General features: G+C 42.0%; 2 protein-coding genes across 2 annotated transcripts; one reads left to right on the forward strand and one right to left on the reverse strand.

Annotated features, from left to right (window-relative positions):
- Window positions 1–1584, reverse strand: LOC144034523 (nanos homolog 3-like). The gene is made up of 2 exons (XM_077543342.1): window positions 1323–1584; window positions 1–1232 (listed from the first exon to the last, which is right to left on the reverse strand). The coding sequence occupies exon 2, from the start codon at window positions 866–868 to the stop codon at window positions 242–244; it is 627 nt and encodes a 208-aa protein (XP_077399468.1). The 5' UTR covers window positions 869–1232; window positions 1323–1584; the 3' UTR covers window positions 1–241.
- A 3-nt stretch (window positions 1585–1587) lies between these two features.
- Window positions 1588–12629, forward strand: nfyba (nuclear transcription factor Y, beta a). The gene is made up of 8 exons (XM_077543341.1): window positions 1588–1752; window positions 2434–2517; window positions 6887–6977; window positions 7749–7879; window positions 7956–8153; window positions 10072–10150; window positions 10243–10322; window positions 11151–12629. The coding sequence occupies exons 1-8, from the start codon at window positions 1705–1707 to the stop codon at window positions 11181–11183; spliced, it is 744 nt and encodes a 247-aa protein (XP_077399467.1). The 5' UTR covers window positions 1588–1704; the 3' UTR covers window positions 11184–12629.
- Window positions 12630–12868: the final 239 nt, after the last annotated feature.

The raw sequence follows: 12868 nt of genomic DNA on the forward strand, positions 1-12868 counted from the left end.
TTTGCAACAAAGACACTTTAATTGGGTGCCGTTAAAACATTAGCACACACTTTTTCCTCCACAAACAGAGAGGAGCTTTAACTTTTTCAGGTCACATGCATCACCTGAAAATAAGCTTACACACTAAAACAAGAACAGGGAAGCAACGAGCCCACCACGTCTTCATGCATCAAAAGTTTAAAACAGAAAACGCACACATGCATGTTTGTGGAAAAAAAACGCACGCAGTTGACAGTCAAAGTCAATTGCCAGGCGATCTTCGACGTCTGTTTAGAACGTACATGGAGGTGTACGTGCTGTCGACCAGGGGACAGAATCTCTTGGTGTGGGCTTTGGTGCCAGTCGCGCCGCACAGTGGACACACGTAGCTGGCCAGAAAGGGGCACAGAACGTCGCCAGCCAAATTCTTCAGCCAGTGAGAAGTGTAGACCTGCTCACACTCCCCGTTTTTCTTACAAAAAGCGCACAGTTTCATGGTCGCACCTGCATAAGACGAATACTTGAGTCTCAGCGGACGTGCGTTCCACATGCGATGCCACGGAACGACGCTCTCTCCTCCCGGGCCAGAAACAGTCAACCGCTTCCATTGGCCGCCGACTGAATGTGGCGCGAAGTAAGAGAAGCTTCGGGTTGGACCTTCAGCACCAGCAGCTGCAGCAGCACCGTTGGCCTCGGACTCGCTTCTTCCTGCGATTGCGCCCATGCGCAAAGACGCCAAATCCACGGCGGTGTCATCGGCCGAGTGTCGAACGATGGAGGCCGCTGGGCGAGACTGCATGGCGGTGTTCTCCATCCAGATTTGCTGTATTACATCCGGCAGACCCAGGTAGTCTTTCCAAAGATGGAATTGGTTGCTGTTACGATCCATGACGGTTTTCCAAACCAAATTACTGAAGTTGTGGCGTTTTCAGACAACTGCTCCCTTGTCAGTCGCAAAGCAAGTGGCTAGCTTACTTAATTAAGAGGAAACTAAAAAAAAAAAAACTGTGGGCTTCTCGGCACGTGCCATGCTAAGCGTGCACACCCAAAGCCTTAATTGGTGGCGAAAAGTAAAAATGGCTGAATTAGCACAACAAAAACAAGAGACGCCATCCTGTGGCGCGGTGCCACACTGCGGATTGTTGTCAGGACTCGGCAGTGCACGTGAACAAGAGCAGACTTTTCGTCGGTGTTGCCAACTTCAATATATATTTTTGCTATGGAGGTAAATATAATGCAAAAGTAACTTGTACCTGTAAAAACAATGTTTTTAGTTGTATTAAAAAAAATTGTACCTGTAGAAAACAGTGTAAATTTGTATCTGTAAAAGTCGTGATTTGTACCTGTAGAAATGACAACTTGTTGTCAAAGAAGTCGCCACTAGGAGTCACAAGTGGTGCACCAAATCTCTCGCTACAGACGGCGCAAATCTGATTCGTACTTGTAGAGCTCTGTGATTTGTACTCGTAGAAGAAGAGGGCGGGCTCTGGAGGATTTGGGCGGGTTAAAGCGCAACCTCATTGGTTGAGCGAACGACAGTGGGTTGAACTCAAATGACGACACGTTTTTATAATTAATATGCACAAATCCGAAATTCCAAACAGAGTACTAGCGGCCCACATCAGTTTACGTGTCATTTTGGGAGAAGAGGACGTCTCGGGTGTGAAAATTTCAACATGGTTCAGTACACAAACACCGTGTGGAACAGCTTAAACGTTAGTTGACATGCAGAGCACTCAAAGTGGGCAGAAAGAAAGAAGTTTTAGTATGAAGGTAAGATTTATTGTACAATTAAAGCTCGTATCCGGTGCTAGCTAGCTCATCTCATGTTGTTAATTGTCACGAAAACTCAACACATTGAAGTCACGATTTTCATTTCAAGATTTGAAGCTTACCTTTGGACTGTGACTTTTTGTCCTGAATGTATTTCCTTTTACTTGGGCCATTTGTATTGTCAGAGCTGAGACAGTGTAAACATACGATCAATAGCTTGTCCCTGCACTTCTTTAATGTCTTCCAAAACTACCTGTATACTTGAACTGAGATATATTAAACTCAACACCCTTTCATAAGATGTGAGTTCATGATGACATATTTGCCGTTTTTATTTCAAAATCCTATACTGTACACACAGTATCCCATGTGTTGTTAAAACAAGTTTTGCAGTAAAATTCGAATGATCGTTCTTAACACTTGTAAACATACACATTGGCAAATAAAAATAATGCAAAGGGGTCAAGGTCGTTTATGAACAATGTCTGTGGCTATCAGTATTACCATTATTTCTGATATTAAGATGTGACAAAATCTTTTTTTCTGGCTAACAAGATAAAGCTAAACGTTTAACCGGTTTCGTATAATGTCAGTGGCTGTGTTTTGATAATGACCCAGCTAGGAAGCTATGATTAGTTTTTATTGTATGAATATTCTTACCCAACCATTCTGTTTGCACAGATGCCAGCATGCAGTCAATCAAAGCTACTTTTTGATCCATCTCCAGACGGTGTGACATCAAACCTGCTTCAAAGCGGCTGTGAGGTCCAACAAATGAGCATCCTTGATACACTGGTTACTGTTGAAATGTTGTATTTGATGTCCAGAAGAGCCGTTTCTGCATCCATTGCTGTGGTTGTGTCAACCTCGATTTGAAGATCCGGGGGGTACTCCATCAACGCAGCTAAAGAAAGCGCGGCTCATGCAAAAAAAAAAGCCAGGCTGGAAGTAAACACCACAGTTGTTCCACTAACCCATTCCAGCTGCATCTAATCAAGGCTAACGTAAGCCAGGCTTGCATAGCCTGGCTTTGTACACACTCCCGGGGTAAACAAGAAGCCCTGATGAGTTGATAGGCGAAATTGTGATCAATTATGTCAAAAGACAGCAAAACGAGAGCAGTGTTATTCTCACAAACGGAACAAAAGTTATTGATTGAGCTGTATGAGCAATTCAAGACTCACCCAAGAAAGGCAATACTGCTGCTATCAATAAGACGAGGGAAATGTCATTGGCAAAAAAATAAAAAGTAGCCGACAGACTAAATGTATAAATTATAATTGTTTCATGTTAGATGTGTACTTCACATTAATAGTGTTATTAATTATCAATTTCATGTAAAGCACTTTGAATTGACCTGCATATTTATTCTTCACTGTTACATCTCAACAGTAGCCAAAAGCGATCATGGCAACAAGTCGGCAAGTAGCCTATAACAATATATATAAAAAATAAGACTTAATAGGTGTTGAGCTGTAAATATATGTTGCCCATTATTGTAGCCACCAGAAAAAAAGACTAAGGCCACTTGCACAGGTGGGGGACCTCAGCCTGCTACAATCACATCAGCAGAAGATCTGGCGCTGAGCGGCAATCTGGGGTGGGCACTGATCGAGGGAATAGAGGGGGGGAATCCTGACCCAAAGGGTGGGAAGGCATCTTTTATGTGACTACATTTCCCTCTATTTATGTAGAGCACCTATAATGATGATGATAATTATAAGGCATCTTGGGGTTACGTTTGATGTGTGACTTGAAGACAGACTTCTGTATGAATGGGTTGAATTAAAGCGATTGATTTTGTAAACAGTGAAAGCGGTGAGATATGATTTTCATGGACTTTTTGTTTTTATTACATGAAATAAGTGATGCAAGTCTACCCTCTAGGGTAGTGTGCTTAAATTACATCTTATAAAAAAAACGAAATGTGCTGAAATGTCATTAATCAAATAAAATGTCATACAAAAGCAAATATACCATTTTAGGTGCTACACAAGCGCAGAAATACACGATACGGAACAGTCTTTTGACATTGTTTGACAAACAGCTCAACTAAGTTTGACAGTTAACCTGCCCCGGAGCAGGTTAAATCTGCAGCATAAATTTCCATGGTTACTGAGTCGGCATTCACATAAACCACATTGATGGAATAGAACACTTGATTTAAAATGAGCCAGGTTTATTGAAATGAGCCGGCCTTTTCCGCAGCATAAATTACCATGGTTAATGAGTGGGAATTTATATAACCCAACTTGATGGAACGGAACTCTGACAAAAAAAAAAAAAGACGGGTCCAGCGAAATAAAACTGGCTTTTCCTTTATCCGGCTTGATGGAATACCCTCCAGGTGTCATCTTCGGTCTCTTGGCTGCTTGCTGATGGAGTGGGTCATCCTTTTCACTGATGCTCCAGCAGTTGTCTCCACCTTTTGAGCAAGATTTTGAAATTTAAGAGATTAGACTCATTTAATTAAAAATAAATAAACTAACATTTGACCTTTTGTTAAAGTAGCTAGGTGACAGTGACACTGCTCACATCTTAGTGATACAGATAGACTAGCATTTCAAAAGCAGAATAGCCAATATTTATATTCAAATAAGAGCAATGTTACATTGGAAAATTAAACTTAAGTAGAAATTAAAAGTGCAGAAAAAAATACTTGCACAAATATTTGAGTACTGTGAGTGAAGAGTAAACTAAGAGTGGAAGAGGCCTTTTTTTAAACGGTGTTTGCAAGGCATACATTGCAAAAATACTGACATTTATCAAGAAATTGTGATATTTAAAATAAATTGATTAAATACAGAGGATAAAGGGTTGAGGTTAAAATACCTGTAGCGGCTTTAAAGTTTCGCTCGCAGTAAAAACGTTTCGTTTTCATTTTATTATGATCGTAAGAGTCCAGATACTTGAATATAATGTTACTCAAGTACAAACATTTTTAAGATAATCTAATTTTTTCAAAAGTTACTCAAATACAAGTAGCTGAGTACTGTCCACTTTTGGTTATAGGTTTAGGTTATCTTGTAAACATTCAATAGGTAGCTCTATAGTCATTTTCACATCTAAGCACTAAGTAGCAGTTTATGAGGTATTTTTAGATTATTATTATTATTTTTTTTTTTACAGGTACCAGTTACTTTTGTACCATATTTACCTCCATACCCTTTGAAGACATTAAAGAAGTGCAGGGACGAGCTATTGATCGTACGTTTACGCTGTCTCAGCTCTGACAATACAAATGGCCCAAGTAAAAGGAAATACATCCAGGACAGAAAGTCACAGTCCAAAGGTAAGCTTCAAATCTTGAAATGAAAATCGTGACTTCAATGTGTTGTTTTCGTGACAATTAACAACATGAGATGAGCTAGCTAGCACCGGATACGAGCTTTGATTGTACAATAAATCTTACCTTCATACTAAAACTTATTGCTTTCTGCCCACTTTGAGTGCTCTGCATGTCAACTAACGTTTAAGCTGTTCCACACGGTGTTTGTATATTGAACCATGTTGAAATTTTCACACCCGGGACGTCCTCTTCTCCCAAAATGACGCGTAAACTGATGTGGCTAGTACTCTGTTTGGAAGTTACTTTTGCACTATATTTACCTCCATATTTTGCTGTATGCTTCCAAGCACTTTAGCAACTAAATAAAAGTGGGGAAGGATAGCATCACTGTGACAATCAGGCATATGACGTGTAATATCTTGGAAATACGTTTTTAAAAAATATATATTATATTGACAATATTTGTCACGGGAAATTAGTTCCAGCAGGACCACTAAAACAATAGCAAATTTCCCTTGTTTGTTGATTAATCGCGCTGACCCGTGAACTAGTTCTGGAGATTGAAGGCTTCATACGTCACAATTACGTAATTTCTGATAATGTTCAGAAACCTGTTTTCACGTTAGTATTTTTCTTTGTCGTCATTTGATGGAGCCAGCTACTAAAGATTACGTCACACATAGGGCATATCACAAACACACCGTCTGCGCAGCCCGCTTTACGCTTGAAACGGGTTTAGTGCCTTCATTTTAGAAGTGGAGAGTGACTGTGAGGAACGAGTTTGCGACGAGTCCATGAACGCAGCGTGACGCTCTACTGGCCAGAGCCGGTAGCGCAGCCGTGGCTCCGCGCTGGGACTGGTCCTTTTGCAGCCATTTTCTGTCCAACCAAACAGCCGTCTCAGAAAGGTAACCAACCAGGGCTTCATTGTAGGTCTGTGTCTGGCTCCGGCCAATGATTGCTAACCGATTCCTCGTTAGCTCGAATGGAAATATCCGTCGGCCGGCTCATTTCGTTATCTGTCGTCCGCTCGCCAGGAAGTATCTCCCCGGCGAAACTTTATAATTGTCAGTCAAAACGAGGGGTCGGGCCGCCGCCACGTTCTTCTCCGACAAAGAAACAGGGCCGACGCTTTGGCTACCGTGGACGTGAAATGTCCATTTACGCAATGGACGCCGTGCGTGCGTGCGGGTTTGCCTACCGAAGGTAACGGAAGGCCGAATTGCCGGCTTAATCCTGCAATACAACAGCTTGTTATTTCCAATCAGGCAAAATTTTCCGCAAACTACTGTTTGTTTGTTTTCGCGAGTGAGCTAGCTGCTAGTTAGCATGCCGCAGCTGCACACTCAGCCGTGTTTTTCGCGGGTCTTTTTGTGCACTATTTGCATAACGAACGCAATGCTTTAAAAAAGAAGAAGCTTAATTTCCAAATGGGGGGATATTTCTTCGGCGATGGGTGCGGTCAGTCGACAAGCAATTAATTTTAACTGGCTACATCTGACTGACACACGTTGCTAACCTTTTGTTCACCAGTGACTGCACCGGGTGCAGTAATTTATCCTTGTCTGCTTTTTGCACAAACATTCATGTTTTCTCCATCCTAGGTTTATTGTTGTGCATTATATGTTGCTGAGCTCTCGTTACAATGATGTGCATGCACAAATGGCAAATAATTGATTTTATATTTAAAACGTATTATGAATATAGTTAGTATATTGTAACGCTCCTGTCTAACGTCATCACTAATTGTGGCAGTCTACTTCCAAGCACAACCTTGCTAAAGGCTTCTTCTTTTAAATTCAGCTCTCATAGTGTAATAATAATGCGCATTTGTGGGTTCTCTAGATGGACGGAGACAGTGCCACGACCGACGCCTCACAGCTGGGCATGGCCGGGGAGTACATCCCATCCTCGCACTATGTGCTGCAGCAAGATGGTAAATACTCAACCGATGGTTTGAAACCTCAGTCTGGTCTTCGAAAGCTAACTGAGCTTAACATGGTAGTTGTTATACATTATTAACATTTTTAATTCTTTATTTCATATATTAACCATGTTGAAATGTTTTATAGATGTGTAGAGTAGGTGAAATAGTGTTGAACTCGGTCGGTATAATTTGACCTTAACCTTGTTTTTGTCTAAAAATTCCTTCTCAGTGTTTTGCGCACACACATTCTCTTCGTGAGAACAGATTCTGCTTTGAGAGAACACACACACACACACACACACACACACACATTCTCTGTTCGCACCATCACTCACGGCCACTCTAAATGCAGTTCAATTTGTTTGTGAGATATTGTTTTGGGGAAAAAAGTACGAAAAGTACCCTGAGAGTATATTTTGTCTAAAAAGATGAACACAGCTGTGGACTGTGTACGAAAATATGATGTAACATATTGTGTGAGAACCAATCTGTTTTACTTATTCATGATGGGAGGAGAAATAGGTGTTCTCTTACTGATTTGGATTCTTTAAAAGCTGTATTCCGCAAAAGAGGGGGCACACGCGCACCCTGGAATTCCACCTTTTACGTGATGTTCAGTGTTGTGTGGCCGGAGATTCTCTGTAATAAATCATCCTTCGAAGGAGCTTTTGTCACAAAGAAGTCTCATCTCCAATTTTTGGAACACGCAAAAGATGACAAATTATATCATCTTTTAACATAGTCCAATGTAAACATTCCCGACTGTTTCTATTCTCGTAGATGACGGTGACGAAAGTATGAATGACCACGACGACGGCGGCGTGAAGGAGAACTATCGCGAGCAGGATATCTACCTCCCCATCGCCAACGTGGCTCGCATCATGAAGAATGCCGTCCCGCAAACGGGAAAGGTGTGAATATCCCCCCCACCCCCCCTTGCCCCGCACATTTCGAAAACCATGGCGCCAACCCGTCTCCCGTCGGCAGATCGCCAAGGACGCCAAGGAGTGCGTGCAGGAGTGCGTGAGCGAGTTCATCAGCTTCATCACGAGCGAGGCCAGCGAGCGCTGCCACCAGGAGAAGCGCAAAACCATCAACGGCGAGGACATCCTGTTCGCCATGTCCACGCTGGGCTTCGACATGTACGTGGAGCCGCTCAAACTCTACTTGCAGAAGTTCCGAGAGGTGAGAGACAATTGGCTGCTTATTTGTTTATTATCATTATTATTACAATTACTCATAGGGCTATCAAATATGTTGTTTTTTTTATCAGCCAATCAAGAGTAAATGGACAAATATTGATTTTGTATTGCTCAGGTTAGTGCAGACATAGGCAAACCCCAGCCCGCGGGCCAAATACGGCCCGTTATGCGTTTCAATCCGGCCCGCCGAACTTATCCAATAAGGCTAGAAAAAAATTCAATTTTTTTTTTTTGTTCAGCTCAGTGGCGAGTGGTTAGAGTGTCCGCCCTGAGACTGGGAGGTCGTGGGTTCAATTCCCGGCCGGGTCATACCAAAGACTATAAAAACGGGACAGATTGCCACTCTGCTTGACACTCAGCATTAAGGGTTGGAATTGGGAGGTTAGATCACCACATGATTCCCGAGCGCGGCGCCGTTGCTGCTCACCGCTCCCTCAGGGGATGGGTCAAATGCGGAGAACAAATTTCGCCCCACTTAGATGGGTGTGACAATCAGTGGATCTTATCTTATCTTATTGGATTTGGACATTTACAGCAGGAGACGGCACGGTTTTGTGTTGAACATAGCAATAATGTCCTGATAGTCCAGAGAATCGGTCAATTCTTTTTTGAAAGAAAGCAGGGACAAAGAGTTCAGTCCATCAGTCAACATTGTGGCACTGTTGCGTGTTTTGATCCTTTTGACAGCTGAAGATAATCTTTCTACATGTTGTCATGGGTGAGGTGAGGAGCGCGCATGCAGGAGACTGTTGATATTGGTGAAGACATCCCCGGGGCGTGCGTCGAGCACTTCTATGAGCGTTTCCTCGTTGGCTTTTGGCTTCTTTTTGAGCTGCTGCACAAACACCGGGTGCTATGCGTCCCCCACGGAGATGGAAAAGTGGTCAGAGACGGATTGGATGTACGCGCTTTGTCCTCAGCACGTGACAGGCAGCAGCGGCTATCATGCAGCCGCATGTGTCACACGCACTGTGGGCCCGGGTTAAAAATGGGTGGGCCAATGGAAAAAAAATCTTTAACTTTACGCCTTGAATTGAAATCTATTAATAATAGATGCAGTCACCAGGTTTGACAGATCACAGTGTATGTGCTATTATAATCTATTTACATTTCTCCTCCCACTTTGCCAAATAGTGTGTAAATGCCGCATCTCGCATATTCATTGAGGCAAACGTACTACCTGGATTAGGGCTATTTTATAATAATCATAATAATAATAATAATACATTTCATTTAAAAACAGCACCTTTCAGAACACCCAAGGTCACTTTACAAAGCATAAAAACACAGCAAAGGTTGAGCTAAAACAATAAAAATGAAGCTATTGGAAAAGCTGTTTTAAATAAGTGGATTTTGCACATTTGAAAAACGCAGTCCTTAGTGCACACTATAAGTAAATTGGGTTGTACATTTATCTGCGTGTTTTTACTGTGCTATGAGGTCCAAATGCTCCTGGTCCGGCCCGTCTGTCAAAATTTCAAACCCATTGTGGCCCGCAAGTCAAAAAGTTTGCCCACCCCTGGGTTAGTGACTGGGTGTTAACTGGCTAACTACCAGATCAGTGGGCTTAGTGGTAGAGTGCCCAGACTGGGAGTTTGTGGGTTCAATCCCCGGCTGGGTCATTCCGCCGGGTTATTCTAATACAGGGGCGCTCAAGTTCGGTCCTCGAGAGCCCCTATCCGGCCTGTTTTCCATGTTTCTCTCCACTAACACACCTGATTCATGATCAGGCTCGTTATCAGGCTTCTGCAAAGCTTGCTGATGAGCTGATCATTAGATTCAGCTGTGCTGCAGGAGGGAAACATGGAAAACAGGCTGGATAGGGGCTCTCGAGGACCGAACTTGAGCACCCCCTGTTCTAATACATCGCATTTAATAGGCTGTGTTTGTTTACTCACCAGGCAATGAAAGGGGAGAAGGGCATGCCCGGCGTGTCTGTGGGCGACGGCCTAGGAGAGGAGCTCACGGACGATAGCTTCGGTAAGTTTGCCTTAAAAAAATATATATATATTTTTTTGTACCTCCGCTATTTTTAAAAGTAAATTCCGTTGAACAATTTTGTCATTTTGCAGCCAACCCTCTCCCAGCAGGAATTATAACTGCCGATGGTCAGCAGCAAAACGTCATGGTGTACACCACCTCATATCAACAGGTATGCAAGCAACGTTGTCATAAAACTGTGTGAAAGATTCTTAAATAGCATGCATGTTAACCCCCCCCCCCCCCATATTTAAAACAGTTCTCGGGCATCTTAATTAGGCTTGTCTTGCTTTCATCAAAACACCACCTCCACTATTGTAGAATTTGAGACACCCGGAAATCCCGCTGGCGATGACGCAAGGCTTTTTCCACTAATAAATTCGTTTAATGCTGAGATTTTTGGGTAAATAAATATTTAATATAGAGTTTTCTTGAAGTCGTTCTTGAATTCAATTGATTTTTCCGATTGTGACAAATCTTCCCCACTCTAGTGGAGTGCTGGAGTAGGGGGCGGTTTATATAAAAAAAAAAAATCAGAAATTGGTAATTTCTTGATTGTCCATCCTCGTGTAAAAGTGGTTGTTCTTCACCCAGCCTAGCTTCACATTGTGTGTGTGTGTGTGTGTGTGTTGGGGAGGCTGGTAAAAGGGGGTGGTTATTATATGTAAATTAGCCAATTTCAGAACAGCTCATTCACACATTTTTTTAAATATGAGTAGTTAGCCGCAGATTTATTTGCGTTACTTTCGGATTTGGCAGCAAAGTTTTGACTGTGGCTTGAAGGTGGCTCTGGATCGTCTCCTCCCAGCCCAGCTACCACCAAGTCATTGTCAGGAAAACTTGGTGTAGGGGTTAGTTATGTGAATAAGCCAACCAACAATCAGGAAGGCTTTTCTGTAAGGCACATTTTCTGAAAATATGAACTTGGTTTAATGCGACACTCGATGGCCTTCCGCACCGTGAGCTTTCCATAATATTCCGCTTGTACTTTGTCGTGCAGATTCCCACCGTACAGCAGATCCAGTTTTCATGACAAGGCCTCACCTCCGGCGTGAAAACGTGGCCTGCGCTTGACAGATGAAGCGGGCACGGGTGGGAAAAGGCCATGGAGGAAGATGGGACCGGGTGCCGGCAACCATTCATGTACAGATAAAATCACTACCTGTTGAGTAGACAGTAGTTCCGAGTCCTGCTTCATTTTTGTCACATTAAAAAAGGTCTAACGTAGCGATGCATAATAATGCTGTTTTCCACCGATTCTGATAAACCAGACAATTAGAAAATACCGATGTCGATAATTATTTTTAAAATTAACTTGAATACAAATATACTTTAGTGTGTGAATTGCCTAGTACCCGATTCGATTCGATGCCGATTAATCCCGGTAAAAATCTGAACTGATTATTGCAATTTTTTTTTTAACTCAAATTTAGAAAATACAAATCAGTATTTCAGTCTTCCATGCTTAATGTGTTAATTCCAACCCTAAATTAGACGTTTAGTTGAATATTCCCTTAAAAAAATGATGTTTAAAAATCTATTCGGCTGCATATCGAATCGTTTCGAGAATTGGGCGCTGTAATATCTTGGCAAATCGATTTTTTTTTTAACACCCCTATACTTTATAGTCTTTCAATAAGTCTAACATGTTAAATACATTGTGTTAAGCACCATGAAGCTGAATTTTATTGATATCTCTGCTTCAAAGACGACCAGTAACGCATTGTCATGTTTTAAAAATGCAACACAGAAAAGAAAGCCCACACTGGCGACTACCATGTTGCCATGATACATCTTTTGTGAACATGAGGTCACGCACATTATGACATCACAAATATGCGACACAACCATAGCAGAGGGGAAGGGTTGAGTTGGGCACAACTTGAGCCACAAACACAACAGGTGGACCAACGTGACATGTCTTTATTATGATCGACAAATTTCTTTATTATCTGGTTTATCTGTATGATGTCAAATTGTTTGATAATTGCCGATAATTATCGTCAGATTTCTTTATGATCCGTTTGACGTCAAATTGGTCGATAATTATCGGTCGCCGATATTATCGTGCATCCCTAGTCTATCTGTGTGGTACCAAATGCTTAGGATTTCAAGCAAACTACTTGGGCGCGTTTTTTATTTGAAAACATTATCTTCACGTGATGTAATTATTGATCAAGCTCCTTCGGTGCATGCATGTGTAGTAGCGGGTTTGCTTTGATACTTTTTTTTCCCCTCTGGAAAAGTGAGGCGTGAAGTAGTGGGCTACCCAAAGTGTATTTTTTTTTTTTGCCACTTGTCGGGGAATTTACTTCAAGATGGAGAGCGCTTTTGTTTTGTTCTGTTTGGTGTAAATTCACCCAATTAATGTGCTCGTATTCCCCAATTCATTTGAATAAATTCAAATGTGACGTGTGTGAACTTGACAGTATTTTTATTTATAGAATAACGCCCCAAATAAAATTTAAGTTGTAATTTTCCCCTCTGTTGTGTCTCATTCTTTCATCTTGTTCCTGTATTCGTCCATGTATGGTTGAATCTCAAGCCACACCTGGAAGCAGTCACATAATTCACATACTGTATGTTTATCTTCAATATTGAGTTATTGAGTTTGTTTGGGTCAAACTTGCCTTTTGCTGCCTGAGGAGCGAGCGCATGTGCCGCCTCGATATCAGAGATCATGATGCGGTCTTTAACCTAAGCACTGGGGAGAAGACA

The sequence above is a fragment of the Vanacampus margaritifer genome, chromosome 15 (assembly GCF_051991255.1).
Source record: "Vanacampus margaritifer isolate UIUO_Vmar chromosome 15, RoL_Vmar_1.0, whole genome shotgun sequence".
Taxonomy (NCBI): Eukaryota; Metazoa; Chordata; class Actinopteri; order Syngnathiformes; family Syngnathidae; genus Vanacampus; species Vanacampus margaritifer.